Source organism: Phalacrocorax carbo, chromosome 2 (genome assembly GCF_963921805.1).
Source record: "Phalacrocorax carbo chromosome 2, bPhaCar2.1, whole genome shotgun sequence".
Classification (NCBI taxonomy): Eukaryota; Metazoa; Chordata; class Aves; order Suliformes; family Phalacrocoracidae; genus Phalacrocorax; species Phalacrocorax carbo.
In genome coordinates this window covers 12,678,291-12,698,236 of record NC_087514.1, presented here as the reverse complement: position 1 = coordinate 12,698,236, position 19,946 = coordinate 12,678,291, and the positions used below count along the sequence as shown (strand labels likewise).

Here is a 19,946-nt window from a genome sequence, read left to right as displayed (position 1 = left end):
CCTGGCCAACTACCCAACGCCTTTATTTCTGTTTTCACTGTTCATTTGTGATACAAAAGTCAAACTTCCACAAACAGTTCTTTAGAACAAAAAACCTAAGTGATTTATACATAAACAATTACATACAGGATTTAGAATGTGCAGTACAAAATGTACACTGTTTGGATGAGATACAAATTGCGTATCACGCAGAGATTTAAACAGCGTTAATTACACAGCCCAGTGCTGACGGTTACGTTTCATAGAGGCGGTTCTAGGTACTGCCTTAAAGCACAGAAATAACACAGTTCTGAGAAGCTGCACTTGTTTCATCCTCGGGCCCCAGCTCACACCATTTCAGGTGTGGGGAAAGACTTTGTCCTTCTCCATATTCATAGAACAGTTCTGAATTCATCAAAAATGAAGCTCGGCACATGCGCTTCAACCACCTGAAGGACACAGGAAGGCACAGTCAGGCATTTCCTCGCTGTTCATCTGTATGCTCTATTCACACACCAACAAGCGGATCTCATCTCCGAGCCAAACACACACCAGTATTGACATGAACCACCCCGGCTTCAGGACGTGCTCTGGGATACGTTCTCGCTTGGTGCACAAGGCAAGGGGCAGGGACATGATGTTGGGCAGCTACAGCAAGCCCCAGGAGGCGAGGAATTGCCAGGACCATGGGTACTGTGTGAGCCTGGAGGAACGCTCACACCCTCTCTGCTGTTTCTCCGCAGAGCACCAGGCAGAAGGGGAAGCTGGCACAGGTGCCAGATACCTCAGCTGCAAGACTGGCACAGCTACTTTCTACTACATTGCCCTGTGGGCTGGGAAGAAGAGAGAAACTGGAAGAATATCACTATTTTAGTTGTGAGTATTAGCTGGGAAATGGCTTATTCAAGAATCATCGAGGTACAGTCTGTAGCAAACAGGATAATGACTTATTTTTAATACCATGTATAAATAACATGTCATCGTCAAATGGCATTAGGGTGCATTTAACCCTAAAATAAAGACTCTGCAAGCCCAGACTTTCAGAACTTCCCTTGCATGTGAAATACAGAAGCTGCCCGGGAAGCCACGCTTTGGCAGGAGGGAAATCAAGGGACTGGAGATAGCATTTAACCAAAATTTGGACTTGCTAATTAGCTTTTTGCCCTGCATTTAGAATACTGCTAAGTTTATTATTACTTAATTCTGCAACATCTGAAAACGTCTATTTTATTTCTTCCCTTCCCAAAAGCCCCCCAGCAATGTACATGCTCTCTGAAGATTAAATGGAACAGACTCTTCTTAAATCCGCACAAAGTTGAAATCCCCTCTGTACTTTCTAGAAAATTTTTCCGTAAGGATACTATGACTAGTATAGGAACAGTTACACAAAGCGCGCAAGTAACACAATTTGGAGTTCGTTCAGGGTAAAACAATTAATTATGACCCATTCCTATCAGGTAACAAATTTTTCATCTGTATTTCCTTTTGGCAATCTTGTGCAGAACATCTGAAGAGAGCCAATGCTGCTTTTTGGACAAGGTTAACAAGTCCATTATTTTGGATATTTGTTTACAGACAATGCCAGGCTCCAGGGTAGCTACGTGTGATCAAACTGCTAGTACGTAACTACAGCATAAACCAAGATCTCGCTCATCTGAACAGGACACCTGCTCAGTGCTACATAGGGGAGACATGGAATTCTTTCTTACCTTTCTTGGTAACTTTGTGTAGCGAATGTAATCTTCCAGGAACATGAGGGCACCCACTACCTCAGCCGGCATTTCTGGTATCTTCTGGCTAAAATTAAACCACCATGAAGATCATACTCTTACTAGCTTATCAGTTAATTTGGATAAAGTTACATGAAAATGCCCACCTTCAAATAACACCGTTTCCACTAGGTACTGTGTGATTCCATTACAAAAAGAAACAGTATTTTAATCTTTTAGTTAGTCAAATATATTGTTACTATTATGTCAAACATACTGTGCTAGAAAAACATACTGAAAAAGCAGTGATAATACTACTGAAGCCCTCTTCACAGAGGTGATACTTAAGGAAAAAGTAAAACATGGATACCTCGTGCACTGTTCCATCGTTGAACGAATAAACTGACCTATCAGAGCCAGAAATTGTTCTGTGTATCTTGAGTGAAACTGTTTTAACAGGGTAAGGAGTCCCAGAACCAAAGGAAGCCAGTCAATTTGATCAGCTGGCCGCTTGCACACCACTCCTGCACAGAAAAAAAAGACCCAGAACAACACCTGTTCATGAAACAGAACATATTCTTTATAGCAGAGGCAAACTTATATGGTATACTCTCATGAGGTTTTCTGCTGTGCCTCCCATTCTGCCAGCCCACACATAAAAATTAAAAACTAATACAACAACAGCATTTCTTCCATAGCAAATGGCTTAATGATATCAACTAAAGCATTAACTAGGATGGAATGAGAAAGTCAGGAGTTTGGCTTCTGTTTCCTACCCCATTGTATTTGGCTTCAATATTGTAACAAACCTGCCTGGACGTGATGGACCGAGGTCAGACACTGAGTATTTTCTATGCAGATAGTTTTACTGTCTTCTCTACAGATAATTTCACATAGGTTTTAATTGGATTTAGACAAACAACTTAAACGGTACCTAAATTTCTGTTGTACTGAAGTTTCGGGAACTGGGAAATGAGAAACAGGAAGTTGACAGTGGGAAAATATGGCAGACGCTTTGTTGTTATGTAGATCTGAGGGGGGGAAAGAAGAGGAACACAGTTTTTCCATGTATTAATTTTTTTTTCTCAGTTAATAATCTATAAAATAGAAAAAGCAAACTGTACCAGGCACTGGAATATAGCCTGACCTTATTTAATGGATTATGAATGCCAGCTGCTTCCAGATAAGCTGTGATTTCATACAAAAGAGTGTTGTCTTCTTTAGGATAAGGTAGCGATGGGTTCTGATAGTGTGCTTCAATGTCAGCCAGTATTGCTCTAAAAGGAAAATAAATTGGTTATATTAAATACTTATTCAAATTACCCCCAAACAATCTTCACACGATGCCACATGTCATATGAATTCAAAAACTTCAAGATACAAAACCTGTAAATGGTTACAAGCGAAAGTAAAACCACCTTTTTTGGAATATCTTTTTATAAACATCATATTTGTTTCAAAATCGCCACCACACATTTTCACTGTTCTTACTTCTCATCCAAATATGACCTTGAATCCAGGTATAACCAAATGCATTAGAAGCTGCGCTATCCACCAGCATGTTCATACAAATTACTTGCCAAGTTATTTATTTTTAATGGTTTTGTTGGATTTGAATTCAAATACTCATCAACAAAAACCTGAATACAATCAGACTCCATATTGTGCTGTAATTTAGGTTTTAAGGATTGCTCAGCTGATAATAATTACACCACAGTGATACATGCAGCTCTTCAGCAAATTTTGCTCCTTACTTGTTGAGATTTTCCAGAGCAGCAGCCAAATGCTTGGAGTCAAACCTGCAGGAATAATTTAATTCATTGGTAATCTGTCGTCTTAAAATCTGCATCTGACCAACCTGTTGAAACAAGCACACAAAAAAGGCTGGGGCGTTACACTGAAAGCAATGACGGAAGAGTGAAGTCAGACTGTGGAAAAACTTAATGAGTAACAGTTTACAATTAATGAGGACATGAAGTCCTCATTACACCTAACAGCCCTCTAGGGCTGTCCAAAGCAGGGACACACGTAGTGGTTGAAGCTACATCCTCATTTTGGTAACAGCGCAGTGATTCAGACTGCCTGCAGTCAGAACTGACAGACCCCAACCGCGCAGTGTGGTCAAAAGGAGGGAGGTATTCACAGCGCTCAAGATCTACACGCAGTTCACAGTAGCAAATACAGGTGGTGTGGAAACAGCACTAAAAAGGTAAGAGGTATAAAACCCCCAGTTACTTGCTTTTTTTTCCATTGGTCAGTGAAAATGCTTGTACTCTTTTCCCCACCTCTCCCTAGACCTTAGGGTCAGCAATGGCAGGGATAAAAACCAACAGAGAGGCTTGTTGCAGTCAACCTTCCCCTTCCTTCCCTGACCTTTCCTCTTCTCTTCAGTAACATAAACAAACACTCACAGCACTCTGAAAAACATGGGTCACAAAATATCATTACAAAGACCAGATAAAGAGACATGTTAATGGGATAGCATGTTTAAGTTTTCGGCACAGTAGACTGCCTTCTGCATGAGCAAGGTAAGTTCAGGAAATGCTACTGCTCCAGACTTCACCCTTGGGTACATTATGTTCACAGTATCAGTGGGGAGTCTCAGAGCTCCTGATACTGAGCACCAAATCTGTCTTCCCAGATCATATCTCTAGTGCCAGGCTCCATTTTTAGCAAACTATTACATATGAATCTCAGTACAAAGCACTTTGTGGAGTGTGAGCTGTCCATACAAACGAAGCTCAGGAGCTCTCACAAATCCAGGCCCACTTCATTTGTGATGTTACGGAATTCCAGGTCAACATAATACAACATTGTAAAATATGCAGATTGAAGTATATAACCAATAGAGTGAATTCTGTGTATCACTGTCACGCAGACCTACCTTCATTATGGAGTCTAAATATGCCGTCCAGATCTTCTGAGTTTTTGCAATTGCTGCAGAATAAACCTTGTTTGAATTTGCTGAGAAAAGAATAAGCGTGAGGCATTAAAAACAGAACAAGTAAAAAGAAAAATAAATGCAAACGTATAAAGCCATTGGCTTTCTTCCATCTTAACCAGTAAGCACTTACTGATAATTCCTTTGAGAGGACTGACAGCATTCATAAGTGCTTTTAAGGTATCCTGTACTGTCCTGTCACGCAATATATTTTTCTGAAACATACTGAGGAAATTCTAAATAAAAGAAAGAAAGAAGTAAGTAAAATCCACACGCATGTACTCTATGCTTAATCTTGGTGGTACAAGAGCCACATCTTTTAACAGCAGGGAAAGAATATTTCCACAGATGAAGAGTTGAGGAATTTTGCAGTTAGACTTTGTGCTTTTCTGAGTTATGCTAATCAGCGTTAGGACAATCAACAGATCCCCCTCATCAATATGGAATACCCACTGTAGAAAACTATCAATTCAATTTTTGAGGAAGAACTGTCTTCATAAATACTTATTCTCCTTAAATCTTGAACCAAGCTAGGACTGGATTCTTCTCAGAAAACAAAAAACCCTCAGTTTCACATACAGGTATTAGGGAGAAAGTCATTACATAGCCTTGACACCTTATTTATATCACGGTAGACCCAAACAATCTCATTCTTTGTTGATATCTAGACAAATAGAGGTTGACCTGAGATCAACTTTTAAGTATACACGAAGCGCACACCTTCAAAAGGCATTCCTTGCAAACCACTGTTTAATGTAACACATAACCTGGTGTTACACAGCACCATTTATTCAAGAGTATCAACTTTCATAATCATATCTGTAACTGAAATTCTTGTCTTTGGGTTTGAATGTACATTTTTCAAATTCTTTTGATTTCAATTTACCATTTCAAAAATTAACAGATTTTTTTTTATTTCACTAGAAGCTATTAAACAATAAATGCAACGTGACCTTGAGAAAACAAAGTTCAAAAATTACCTGCAGTTCCTTTACAATCATGAAACACAGCAGCCTGTCTAAACCATTGAGACCAAAGGTACCTAAAGTATCTTGGATCTCTGAGAAGAGACGACTATTGGTTACTTCCTGATGAGTTTTAATATCATACCAGGTGTTCATTTGGTCAATGTAACATGTGGTTCTGAGGAAAAATTAAACAAACAGCTACTTCAGAATAAGCTGCAGACAGTTCCTGTGATAATCTGAGGTTATATTATCAGGCAGAGATTAGAGATACCCCTCTAAATATCCCCGGTGACGTTCAGTTACTCCTCTTTCCACAAGGGTTCTGTCACCCTTCCCTGGCTTCTCTCTCCCCTATGTGTCTACGCACTGTTTTCTTTCTTAGATTAAAATCATAACTTTTTGAGACTAATACTTAAAACATACAGGATGGATCGGGTAAATTTGGTTTTAGATAAAGATGGTGATATGACAGCTAAAGAAAAACTGTTGTATATTTTGTTTGTATATGGTGGAATTAGAGCGATCCAGCGCATGGTGCTGTAATACAGGCTTGGGACATGCAGTACTTACTTTGGGTCTGTGATCCTCAGGATTTCTCTACAAAGCCGACCAATAAATGTTACAGATTCATCCACAGGTGTGAATTTTGGTATAGGAATATGAGTAGACTGGTATATGCTTTGCCAGTCTTGGATCTGAAAAATAAGTTTTAGAGTAATTTGCAGTGTTACAATTGCAAGTTTTTACTTCGCTTAGAAATTTTATTCCTTTTGTTTAATTTAAAAGCAGTACACTGTAAAACAATATTGTCAGTTACACACAGCAGAACACTATAAAAACAGAATAAAGCAAAGAGAAGAATAAGTCTTATGACAAAGAGCAAGGAGAAGATAAGTGTGGAGGTTGAGAGAACTACTTACACTCCTGGAGAGAATTCCATCTGCTCCCTTCTGCAGTAAGACTAGCCACCACTTTGTTAGCTAAATTTAAAGATCTATTCACTCCACACTTCAGAAATATCACAGAAAGAGCTAGTAACTACTGCAATCTTTCTAAGCCTGCATTCTCATGGCTAACAGAGAGGACTACTGTGATTCAGTAGTTACTGTTTTCTTTGAGAAAGAGAGAAAGGGTATTGTTCACTGCCAAGAGATATTAAAACATTCTGTTTGGGGTACTTTACTCTTCTTATGCACAGCTAATGCAGTGGGGATGCTGAAATCATTCAGAAAAAGCTGGGGGCAGACGTTTTACGCAGCCGTTAGCACATTTAGTTGAAGTCACAACAGCATGGACTGTGCACAAAAGAGGTACATACGCTCCATCAGTCACAAGCTTTAACGTCCAAATATAAAGACATTTATCAACTTTTTAATCATTCTTGTTTTTGAATAGCACCTTTGTTCTTAAGAAGTTATTGCACTCCTGTTCCACATTGTAGTTAATAATACGAGACACTTCCTCTTGCCAAATTTTTAAGCCATATATGTTGACATAATCCTGGATATATTCAAATGATCGATGGAACCCATCCATTGTAGCTGCCATTTCTTTCAGTCTGGGCATCAGTTCACTTGGCTATAGATGGCAAAAAAAAAAACCAAACAAAAACAAAACCAACCATAAAACCAGAACTGTGAACAGGTAGGATACAACGAAAATGTAAAAGGCTTCTAAATAACTTTACACAACAACCTCTAGAGGTTTTCACTATGCTCCAGACAGAACTGAAAAGCGCTGAGAAATTTATCAAAGCTTGTTTGGTTTCTGAAGTAATTCTTCTTACTAAATGTTTCTTCCTCCTACATTTAATGTTTATTTTAGGCTTCAGTGGTACTATTGATTGACCTGGGAGACTCAAGAATCTGGACAGGATCAAAATAAAGAGTCACACTCCTTATTCTGTCATTGCCTTTCTATTTTCACCTGGCTTACACGTATCATGTGTTGTCATCAGTCATCAAAGACAGAACTGTGAACTCAGAATTGACAGGACGCTTGGCAACAGAATAAAAATATGATTTTGAATTTTATGTACTCTTAGCAGTTTATAAACTCATTTTAACATCAAATAAGGTGTTCCAAATAACCTTTAAGAAGTTCAAAAAGTGTACTTCTTTACAAAATGTGAACCTGCACAGAAAAGAAATTATTTTCTAGAGGGTAGTATAATAGAGGTCCCAGCAAACCCAAGATACATTAAAAAACCGAAATCAAATAAAGCTGTTACACACCTTGGCTCTAGGATTAAAGATAAGTCCCCTGTGAAGAGCTAGGGCTACGCGTTTTACCAGCTCCTTCCTTATTCCATCCTCTAGTAACTGTTTTGGGTCCACCTAAAAAAAAGAGCGTCAATTAAGGTTGATGAATCTATTTACAATGAGGACTGTGGGTTCTTACAACCTTAAATAATACAATTCTTATCTGAATGCCAAGTTAGGCGTCACTATTTGAAAATTTGTATGGAAACTTATTGTTGCTTGTCTTTTTATCTTTCCTCAAGGTCTTGCTTAATGTGCTGAAGTGCTAATTGCTACTGAATGACTTTGTCCTACTGGAATAATGGAACATTACCTTGATGATACCAACTAAAGTAGTTTTCATCATGAGGATACCTTCAGTGAAGATAGAAATTGCATGGGTTAGCTTGGCAACCTTTAACAGAAAAGGAAAATACAATTTATTGAAGTGATTCAACAGATTAATTACTGTAAAAAGATATACTTCTTTCCCAGTGGTAGCTTCCTATTTTACATTAAAGTCATTTGCACTGATATACTTTCAATTTTACATCTTGTTCTAGACTTACAATAATAATCTTTCTATTACAATATTTTTTTAATTAGATCAATATAAGTATGCTACCAGTAGGAAAGAACATGTAACTCAGAGGCTTTACAGAGATTATGGGAGGAAAGACCCAGCTGGCTCTATCATGTATGCACAAAACGTCATGGACAAACCTCCAAGCTGGTCCCTTTGAGCAGGGCAGGGACACAGCCTGAAGTAGTTATTCCACAATAAAGCCTGCTGCCAGCAATGAGTCCACTTCAGTATTTCCACTCGTCGAATACAGCAGCACATTCACTTAGTTTTAAATTATCAGGTGAGCATCTTTAAGCTCAGAGTTCAGACAAGCCAGCCTTTTGCCTTCCGGATTTTTTTCAACATAGAATAGACAACACAGTTCAGACTTAAAATTCTACAGAAATCAAAAGTGAGAAGCTTTTGTGTGATATGATTAGTTTCCGCTCTAACTCCTCAAAATAAAATAAATATTACTGAATACTGCCTCCTCCTCCATCTCTGCCCACCCCCAAGAAACTGTCTTTACAAAGTTTAATGTGAGAGTCTAAACCTAGTGTTTAGATCTGAACATCAGCTTAATCTGAGACCACAGTCTGTTTGTATGAAACTCCTAACAAGTGAGCACTTCGGCAAAAACTTCTAGAAAAAGCCGGCATCTTAACAGATACTGCAGAGCTAAAAGATACATTCTTTGAGGTAAACAATTATTAGTCTACTCAGGTTTTTGCTCCTCATCTTCCTCTATTAAAATAAAACCAAATAATTTAATGTTTGTTCACTCCTCCAGACTGATAACAGTGCAGGAAAAAACCCTACAAAAAGCCAATGAGCAATAGCAGCTTTATCTGATCAAATCAACGTGCCTCCATCCTGTCCTCTCATTTGAGGACAGCAAAAGGCTTAACCCTGCTGGCTTATTCAGTCTTCAACCTTCCTCTCCTGGAATAAGCATTCCAAATGCTGAGAGCTTCTTTTCAGACATGGGTTTTTAGGGCTCTCGCCAACCCCCTGCCCAAAAACAAAATCTAAAAATCTTTACCCTAATTTATAATATATTTAGTTTTCCTCCCCTTTTCCACAAGATCAAAAGTTTAAAAGTTTACAAATAGAAGAGCAAAAGTTACTCATCTGTCTTCAGGAAACCTAAGGTATACTCATGATAACACTAGCCAACTTTAATTCTTACTCAGTCAGCAAACCCAACTTCACTGTTAAAGTATAACTCTGTGTTGCTGCACCCATTTAAACTCAGTTTGCTACCTGTAAGATATGCTTTTTCAGAATTCCCTATTTTAACTGCACCTCATATCGTGGTCCAAGCTGAGCATATTCTCGTAGCTTGTCCTTATCCAGGCGAGTAGGCACTTCAATAATATCATGAGTCTGAAGCTTTATAATTTTGAGAAGAGATGTGAACATGCTTTCTGGAATTATCTGTAGAACCTTTGTAAATGAGAGAAGAAGAAACAAACATAGTCAGTATATTCTCATTAAAAATCTTCAATTAAGGAAAAGTAATTAGAGAACAAGACAATTATGTCTCTTCAAATGCCTACCTTTCTAACATAGGAAACCAATTCGCCAGAATAATACTGTGATACACTGAGAAGATCGGGACTGTTTGCTTGATTGATGCGGAGAAGTGGCAAGTCAAGAGCAGAAGCAAGCTAGAAATAAAGTCAACATTTTAACTTCACATCTGTTTTTCTAATATAAATTGCATGCTGGACTCTTTTGCTCAGGCTCTTAACCTACAACTCAAGGCACAAGATTACTCCTAAAGAACAGTGTTGCAACACCAGGTTTGCCAACAGAAAAAAAAAAATTGTTAAAGTAAAAAAAGTCCAACAGTCTATAATGCTACACTTCCCTTATTTTTTTAACATCTTACCACTTGCATGAGGTATTTTTTTGGTTGTAATTTTAGACTCATCCCCATGCTATTTGCCATTCTTATTTCTACAGAAAATATTTTCATCTGATGTCAGATCTTCACCATGTCAGACAAAGGGCATAGCCAACGTAGCTTTTGTAATTCCTTCAGCCTCCTCTGATACATACGCAGAGGATTCCATCTCTGCACCAATGTGTCCAGCAAGTAACTGTAATGACTAGAGGCAATTTGCCCAACACAAGCAATATACCTGGTTGCATAAAAAAAAAAAAGATACATAACTTGGGTTTATTTTCTTTAAAACTAACCTTGAGCTAAGTTAATACAGTCTAAAAAATCTGGATATAGAGAACGTTGGTAAAAGGAAGCTTTAACACTTCTGTGACTTCACAGCCTTAAGGCCCATCTAACAAATGCTTTGGTTGACCTGCAGCATTCAAATACATTCACTGCTATTCATACTTACCTTTAGGAAAGTGGCTCTGAGTTTAGTTACCATAGATGGACTGACTCTTATGCTTTCCTGCATAATAGATGTAAAGCTGGGTAGGAAACAAACAAAACAAATCATCATCTTCCCCTGAAACTCTTACTTTTGGCTCTTAAATCATATGTCACTGTCACTACCACCAGTGTAATCTAGGAATGGCACAGGAGATCACTAAAGAACTTCACTAAAGGGGGATTTTGGTCTGAAGAGATATTAGCTAGGAAAAACCTGTAAGATAAAGGGGGTGGGGGGAAACAAAGGGGCATCAGGGAGCGTTAGCAGTCCAGACAATGAAGTAGCAGCTCAGCAAAATCACACCATTGTCTTTCCTTGTCCGTTTTTGGTTGAAACAGGAACTCCAGCATTTTGGAGAGCACTTAACTAGACCAAAGGCTGGAGATAATAGCTTAACAAAATTGTTATATTTAGAAGAGGACAGACAGTAAAAAGCTACAGTATCACTTAACCTGCAGCTAACAACATGACAAGGATGGCTGTTAATTCTTATTCAAGTTGATGAGAGTTAAATATACTCAACAACACATATAAAAAGCTTCAAAATTGTTTTTAAACTGGAAATTTTGTAGTATTAATAATATTTATGCATGCTATTTCCCACAAGTTTTGTAAATGATGACTGATTTAGAAGAAAAAGCTCCTGCTAAGATACCTGTCAATTAATTGCCAAGCATAAGAAAGATCACCAACTATCTGCATGGTAATCAAGACCTCTTCTTTAATGTTGATAGTTCGGATCATCTGATGGAGAAATTTCCGGGTGTCAGCCAGGAACTGGCAAACTTGCAGGTTAGTTTCCAGCTGGTGAAACTCTTGGACCTATATTTAAAAAAATAAAACAACAAACCCCACCCCTTAAAACAACCATTTTTTTTCCTGTTCCTCTTTACGGACAGCAAAGCAAATAGAATCAGTAAACTGACATATTTCTTCAGGATGTTATTACAGTAAGACACTTAACAAATCCTGGCCTACTTTAAAGTGCATTAAATAAAAAATTTCACAAAGTTACTCAAGGAGGTGTACTGTGAGACACCGTACTGAGTATTCTTTTATACCCTGGAAGTAGAAGAAATGTACACATAACAAATGTGGATGTTTTATTTTGCTTTTCAAATTACCCTCTCTAGCTTCAAATGAACTTATTTTCAGAAGTTCTGATTCAATCAGTAATGTTGCCAAATAATGTTTAATACTGAATTAATTTCTTTGAAAAAACCCTACTAATCTTGAGCTGCAGGTGGCATGATTTTTCATGCTATATCCCTTATTTTACAATCACAAGGCCTATAAGCAAGTCCTGCTGACTGTATATATAAAACTGCAAAGATCTACAGACTTAAACAATTGTCAAAATGTAGATTTGTTTTGTAACTCATCTATCGAAGCCAGTGCATGTGTATCAAATGTTATTTTTCAAAAGGACGAGGTCATTTATCTCAAAATTTCTTTGCCATACCTCCTCCAGTGCCTGTATTAGCTGCACAGTTTTTCTGCCTGCTGCAGTGGAATCATCGTAGTTTAGAGACATTATTTGCTTGGAGATTTCTCTGAACCAAGCCTGAAGATTTTCTATTGAAGACGACAAAAAATTTAATCAAATCTTTGTATGCATGATAAGCAAAGACACAGGGAACTTGCTAGTCAAAACAAGCAAATAAACAAAGGAAAAAGCTATACATATATGAAATGATTTTAAAAGTTTTCATCTTACTCTGACATTTCTAGTCTTTCAGCATGCAGACTTGTAAAGTGGCAAATGCTCAGGTAAGTTTCACACACAACATTAAAAAAACAACTACCAACACAAATGGGCATTATAAAATCTATACAAAGATGATAAAGCCCTTTAAATCATAAATTTGTGTTTTATGAACTACTTTACAATATTAATTGCCTTGGAAGTTGTAATTTCTGTGTTTTAGCCACAAGTTTGCTCACATCAGAAAGATAAAGGGAAATATTTCAGTAAGGTAATTCTGCTTTTAAGTGGAAGCAAGTGAGAAAGTTGCTTATATTCTAAGTGTTGCTGTTTTGGATTGATCACAAATGTTGCCCTTACACTGACACTTTATGCAGTGCTCCTGATCAAATGAGAGAGTGTTTTACAATTCGTGTTCTAACACCAGTCCAAGGGAAGAAAAAAACCAAGGTATTTCAAAAAACAGAGCAAGAAATTTGGAAAGAAATACAGATTCAATGTTTTTGAGAACATGAAGAATACCATGCAGTGCAGATGATAAGTAAAAGAAGGTTTGAAAAGAAATGCTGATATCATAGAAATCCAGGTTACAGCTCAGGAAGGAATGAGAGGAGAGGTTAAACCATCCCCATATTTAATGGGCATGATCTTCGCACTCCTCTGTAGAGAGAGCACAGAAACATGAACTCCATTATACATAGAAAAGTGAACTGGTATTTCATAGTCTTACCCAGCATATCTAAATAAAGTGATTAAAAATATTTTTTTAAATATGGCCATCTAAATATTAGGTACCTAAATGTGACTTACATATGGAATATATGCAGAAAATCTAAAGAAGACAGCATGTAAGAGACGTGTGGCGGTGGAGGGACATGCAAATTCTTCTTACCAGTATTAGCCTAATGTATTTTCTTTTGGTATCAGCTTAGAAATTAAAAAGTTACTTCTTTTCCCACAGTTTAGTTTTAATAATTACCATTTTTCTCCACCCTAGTAAGAGGTTTAACCCCTGAGAAGACATCAGCAAGCTCAGTCATCCTTTCAGATCCCTCTTTTTTATAGTTCTCCCATTTTGTTTGTTTTTCTGACAGCATCTGCTTGAACATCTATTGAAAAATAAAGCATTTGGTTTACAAAACTGGCAAGAAAGCATATACACAATAGATTAAACACAATAGATTAAATAAAATACTGAAAACAGATGGAACTGACTTACAGTGATTAGTAAATAGCTTCAAGATCTTGCCAGAACATTAAATACAAAATTAAAAACATTAAGAAATAGAGCCAGTGTGATGGACATACAGCAACATAAATTAACTGAATTGTAAAAACTGGTATGATGCAGATATTGTTGATTTTTAGTCACTTATAAAAATATCTGATAACTTTTTTAGCTTAGACATCAAAGACTCTGGTCTAATGTTGACTTATACTGCACATAATCATCTCAGCATACGCAGAGAAATACAATTCAAAAAACCATGTGCTTGAAGTTAAGCATACTCTCATATATTCCACCAGGCTAGTACCAGAGCATTAATGGGGACAGAACTTCATGCATAGGTGTAAGAGTTTTCTTAGCAGCTCATCCTCAACATACACAGGCTTTTGTCTCTGTTTAAAAGAAAGCCTGAAAAAGTATGGCAGGATAAAAACTTATGCAGCTTCCTCAACAGATTTTATTATGCCTGTTATCCAGATGTTCATGCAAAATCCTGAGTAAATATAAACACGCTGGGTAAGGATGAAAGCTGCCAATTACTGAGAAGACTGCCAAAGTCACTTACAAGCAATAGTAGTTTGTTGTAATCTACCGAAAACTCACAATTAACAAATCAAAGTAATTGTTCTTCATCTAAGTGGACTGTGCGGTAAATGTACTGCTACCATTCATGGCTCTGTTGAGCCATTCGGGGGAAAATGCTAAAGCAAACAGCAGCACGTTACCTCTTTCAAAATGAATTCAAACTGAGCTGTATCCAGAAGAAGCTGGAAAAGGATCCTGGGATTGTACCTTGAGTCTGTGAGAATTTGATCCTTTATCTGGCGGAGACGTTTGTTATTTGGATCACAAGCTGAAAACACAAAGACAACATTTCTCTACTGTTACAGAATTTGACCAAGCTTTTCAATCTTTGTAAATAGACTTTTTTTTTTTTTAATATATAGCTTGAAAGCAAAAGCATTTTGCTCTTACATGTAAGTCCCCACTGGTTCTCCATTTACATGGGTTGCACCACCTTGTACAACCCTTCCTTAGAATAGGAAATAATTAAGGTTTCTGTGGTGCTTCAGCCTTCTTAAAACTCTTCTGCTGGCTTCTGCAAACTGAATGCGAATTTAGTACACCTGACAGAGAAGCCCAGAGATCAACACTTCTGAAACCATCACAGAAAGCACATGGAGTTTTAACAGAAGCCCTCTCACATACCAAGAAGCCCCAAAGCCAGCACAAGCATCAACCAAGAGAATCTCTAAATAGGTAAAAGTTATCAGACCGAAACTCATGTCAGAGACATTATTCAGCAGCTTCAGTTGAATTTCAGTTCAACGGAACCTTGGTTTTAATCTATTAATTACTAAGATGTTAAGAAGTTGGCTACTGCTTTCCTTTTGGTGCTAGGTAAAACTTTCAGAATGATGCTTTAAGTGATAAGGCAGAAAAAGATAAGGTTCCCAGACTACTTCTGCAGAGTATTATTCAACAGGTTCATGACTTCTCCTACTACTTTTTATACCTGTGTCTAGCTTGCAAGAATTAAGGAAACGCATGCATGGTGTTTCAGATGAAGAGTTTAGGAGGGTGTTAGCAAAAGAACAGGTCAACAACCTCTTGAAAACAGTAGACGAAACTCTGCTGACTTAACAGCAGCACATACGGAACCTCCCTTGGGATGTAACGTGAAGCGCCAGATTGACAGGATTGACAGCTCTGTAATACAAGTCTAGCATGAGTCTTACCTGTGTCTGCAGTGTGAAGCATCAGCCAGCGGATTGCTACATTGCAGTCTCGCAGGCAATTCAGCAGCTTGGGAATATTGTCCAGCACCAGCTCTTCCCTTAGACAGCCTTCTTTGAGAAACTGCTGCACCTGACTGTGCACTCGCTCAGTGACTGCAGCATATCTGCTTGCCTTAGAATATACAAAGCTTGCATCAATATAATCCTTGCCTCAAATGGAATACATCACATACAATGTGACCGTGGCTTCCAAATAACTTAAAAAGGCACACAGATCAAAAAAAATAGCTATGAAAACTATCATTACTAGTATGCAATACCATACGTTGCAACTGCATGACAAAAGATGCAAGCTAAATTTTAAAGTAAAAAGCCTACACAGGAAGCATTATGTTTCAAAAACACAGACTTGTAAACTTCCTATATTCACTCATGTACTCTCTAGAAACCATTCCTAAAAAATGGTACTAATAGTTTATTGCCTAGTGGCAAAGGACAACAAAGATCTATTCCAGAATGGAAATACTTGTTATGAATTAAACGTCAGTTCTATTTAGTGAACTTCTTCCCTAAAGACTACGAAAAAAATGTCTGCTCATATTCCTTAAGTTTACTAGACAATATATAATACAGTACTCCTAATTAGACACTTCTGTGTGTTCTTTCCTGAGCACTGGGATCAGATTCTAAGGAGGCATTTAGCTATCATCAGTCAACTGATTTCTTGATTGGGCAAGCCATCAATCAACTCAATATTACTCACATTTTTTAGACACGGAAAAAATGATTTTACATAGTAAGAACTAACTGCATTGCATCATATAACATTGCAGTATCATTCCTTTAAATCAGATGCTTTCCCAGATTATTGTTTGTTTATTCTGGGAGGCCCTCACACACTGCCAGCATAAATGTGTAAACTTCTAAAGCTGTTATCTGTGAAAGACCAAACACTATAGGCAGCTCAAGACAGCCCGATACTGAACAATACAGCAACGAGCGCTAGCAGATATTCAGTCAAGTCACAACCTGAATCTTTTAGGGGAAACAAACACTGCAAGAGGAAGTGAGAGAAGCAGTGCTGTGAAGACCAAATTTTGAAGCTTTGAAGTATTTTTAACTTGAAGTTATGTACTCAAATTATTGTACTTGAATAAAATACAAATAGTAATACAAATATTGTACTTGAATAAAATACACATAATTGTATATAAGAAAAAAGATCCATGCGTTATTGATGTCATATAATACACTTGAGATGCCCACACAGCTTGAATCTCGCTAGAAATACTTAACTCTGTCTTGTGTACCTGCTCTTTGACATTTGAAAGATCCAGCGTGTAGTTGAGGGCAGTTTTTGCAGCTTTGTAGGGTTCCCATGCTTCTGCTAGATTTACAGTGATTCCCATGTAAATGCTAATAACCTAAGATTGGAAGCAGATAACAAGAAGCTGCACTTATGAAGAAAAAGGCATATTTTTAATTTAGCAATATAAGTAGAAAGTGATATGCTGTGGGTATAAATGAGACCACTAAACTTTTTTGGTAGCTGACCTTTTTGCTCCATCACCTTTGTAAACCAAGGAGTAAGACGACTTTGAAATAAAAAGGCACACAGTTAACTAAAGACTTAGTTCTGAAAACAAGCTGACAGTTCTTTCAGTCACTATGTATGCTCCTTGGCCTCTATTCCTCCCCCCGCAATGAACGTACTTCTTTTTCATTTCAATGGTCCTGTGTAGGGGACTGGAAAAAGCAACTGGGGAAGTGACTACAAGGGGAAAAAAAAAAAATCTGAATTAATCCTGCTCTAAGAATGCCCAAAGGACAAAAATGACATGTAACACATCATCTACGGTGAATGCAAACAGAGGGAAACTATGATTCCACGCTGTGATTTTTAAGGAGCAAAGAGGAACTGATTTCAGACCCCTAGTCCAAGTTTGGATGTGATTAAAAATACAGAATTGTGATTCACTTTCAAGTGTTTGTAAGATACTTGATTAAAAATGGAAGCCTTGGGTTACTGACAGACGAAGATTATATAGAGCTGTGGCACTATGAGCTTTGTCACACTATCGCTCCAATATTCCTCCATCCTGGAGTGATAACACGTAGGGGACACTGTCAGCCTTTGAGCTTTTCTGACAGTGTCAAAAAGGAAGCCAGTAAAGGCAAATGGGACACTGGTCTGCTGATATGAGGATCCCACTCATACTGTTGATGAGAAACGCATTATTTCCTGCAGATGACAGTTCCTCAAAAGGCTACACTTCAACTGCTAATGATGATTTGAAACCAGCCTGAGTCGAGTATTCTGTATGATGCAGCCAACTCATCCATTCCTGATCACAAGATGATAGGTGTTGTCTTAAAGTAAGTTTGTACTATGAAGTCAAGTGAATAAAAATGCTCACATAATCAAAATTTCACAATGTCAAGTTCCCATTTCTAAAATAAGCTTGAATTTTTCAGACACTGATGGGTTCTAATGTCTATTAAAATAGCCACCTACTAGTTTCCTCCTTCCTTTCTTCACTGTTCCACTCGTGGTACAGAAGAATACAATTTGAAACCAATAGATACACACATACTAATTTATAGTTTCTTAGCTAAGTCTGATTCCCTTCGATATAGACTATCTGGGGACTGCATTGGTACATGCCAGCCTATTTCAGTAGCATTTTTTGCAGACTAGGGCTTCTGGATGGAAATCCTAAATCTCAATACTGAGACACATAGTAATTCCATTTTGATCACTCCATATGAAAACATCTACAGAATCGCAGAGAGTGACAGGCTTTGCTTCTAAGTTATTTGGACAACGGCATGGAATGAATCCTTAAACAAATTTTCAAATAACATCAGTATGGGGGAGATTTGCTGGAGAGCTAGACTGCCATCCAGAGCACCCTTGACAAGATGGTATAATTCACAAGCAGAAACCACATGAAGTTCAATAACGATAAATATGAAGTCCTGCACTTGGGACAGAACCAAACCCTTGCAACAGCAATCTGGAAACTGACTGCCTATGTAACAATTCTGCAGAACAGGACCTAAGCGTCCTGGTGGACAAACTAAACATGAATCAGACATGCAGCCTTATGACAACAAAGACTAACCATGCACTAGGCTATGTCAGCCACACTGTAGCCAGCAGACTGAGGGAAGTGATTACTCTCATCAGACTCTCATGAGGTCCCATTTAGACTAATGTGTCCAGATTTGGGCTCCTCTGCACAAGACAACATGGACAAACAGGAATGAATTTAATAGAAGACCACTAAGACACTTAAGGGGATCCACTACAAAAGTAGAGGCTGAGGGAGTTGGGTTTGCTTAAGCTGGAAGAAAGATGAGTAAGGGACCTGACTGCAGTCTTCTGCTACCTGAAGGGAAGTTATGAATAAGACAGAACCAGACCCATCTTAGACGCACTCAGTGAAAAGAAAAGAGGCAACAGTCACAAGCTACAACAAGGGAAATTCCAGTTTTACAGAAGGAAGAAATTCTTCACCATGAGAATGATTAAACACAGCCACAGGTGCCCAAAGGCTGTAGATGTTTTAGATATTTTCAAAACAACTGGACAAAGCCCAAGCAACCTTATTTAACTCTGAAGCTAGCCCCACTTTGAGGAAAAGGCTGGATTAGAAGATGCCTGTATTACCTTCCAGCTACATTCTTCTATCATTCACTTTACCGTGATGATATCACAAGTGGTTGATTTAAGTATTTTAGACAATAACTGATATTTTTAAAGTTTGACTTTCCACACTTATCCAGAAGGTTTGACTCAGACCACTTTGTTCTGAGCAAAGTAAAATTTCCCCAGAGAATAATCTATTCTAGTTTTAGGACATTATTATTTTCTATAATTCACGCTGTAAAAAGATTAATTGTTTCTATAACATTAAATCCAAGGAAGAGTTTTAAAACAGAATTATTTTTTACCCAATTATCTGGAAAGTATTTATCCACTATCTCTCTCATTTTTGCTTGTTGAGTGTGAAGAATAGAAGGGTCAAAATACAGTATCACATAGAGCATAGCAGCCTGAGTAGCCAGGGCAGTGCTGCGGTGTTCTGGTAATGGATATGCAGAAACCTAGGAAAGGGGAACACAACAAAATGCAACATAAACCACTTGCAAACATTATGGGCCACATTAGAGAGTATGGTTTATAGATACTAGGAGGATATATGTGTAAGCTGGATATGCTGACACATGCAGCTTATTTACCAGATATATTTTACAGAATGTAAAAGTTGACTGTGTAGATGCCTGCTAACTTTAACAGGATATAGTAAGGTATTACTACGCTGTAAATGAGTCAAAGAAGGTATGACCCAAAGAGCTTACGGTGAGTTGAAAGGAGCAGAGTTAGAAATAAGCACTTCATAACAACTGGGTTTTTTTAATCCATCTCAGACAGAAACAAGTATGAATTTAATTGACAAAAAGGCA

General features: G+C 37.7%; 1 protein-coding gene across 1 annotated transcript in view; it reads right to left on the bottom strand.

Moving 5' to 3' along the window:
- The window catches only part of WASHC5 (WASH complex subunit 5), a 28,135-nt gene continuing 8,189 nt past the window's right edge, over positions 1–19,946 (bottom strand). The window contains exons 7-29 of the mRNA XM_064442099.1: positions 19,434–19,586; positions 16,787–16,900; positions 15,477–15,648; positions 14,463–14,590; positions 13,489–13,618; positions 12,267–12,379; positions 11,460–11,626; positions 10,766–10,841; positions 9,962–10,072; positions 9,708–9,848; positions 8,172–8,252; positions 7,832–7,933; positions 6,996–7,175; positions 6,168–6,292; positions 5,610–5,772; positions 4,763–4,865; positions 4,573–4,652; positions 3,443–3,546; positions 2,836–2,965; positions 2,623–2,719; positions 2,059–2,212; positions 1,689–1,776; positions 1–428 (exon numbers count right to left, since the gene is read on the bottom strand). Coding sequence (XP_064298169.1) covers positions 372–428; positions 1,689–1,776; positions 2,059–2,212; positions 2,623–2,719; positions 2,836–2,965; positions 3,443–3,546; positions 4,573–4,652; positions 4,763–4,865; positions 5,610–5,772; positions 6,168–6,292; positions 6,996–7,175; positions 7,832–7,933; positions 8,172–8,252; positions 9,708–9,848; positions 9,962–10,072; positions 10,766–10,841; positions 11,460–11,626; positions 12,267–12,379; positions 13,489–13,618; positions 14,463–14,590; positions 15,477–15,648; positions 16,787–16,900; positions 19,434–19,586 — 2,769 coding nt within the window. The 3' untranslated portion in view covers positions 1–371. The remainder of the gene's footprint in view (positions 429–1,688; positions 1,777–2,058; positions 2,213–2,622; positions 2,720–2,835; positions 2,966–3,442; positions 3,547–4,572; positions 4,653–4,762; positions 4,866–5,609; positions 5,773–6,167; positions 6,293–6,995; positions 7,176–7,831; positions 7,934–8,171; positions 8,253–9,707; positions 9,849–9,961; positions 10,073–10,765; positions 10,842–11,459; positions 11,627–12,266; positions 12,380–13,488; positions 13,619–14,462; positions 14,591–15,476; positions 15,649–16,786; positions 16,901–19,433; positions 19,587–19,946) is intronic.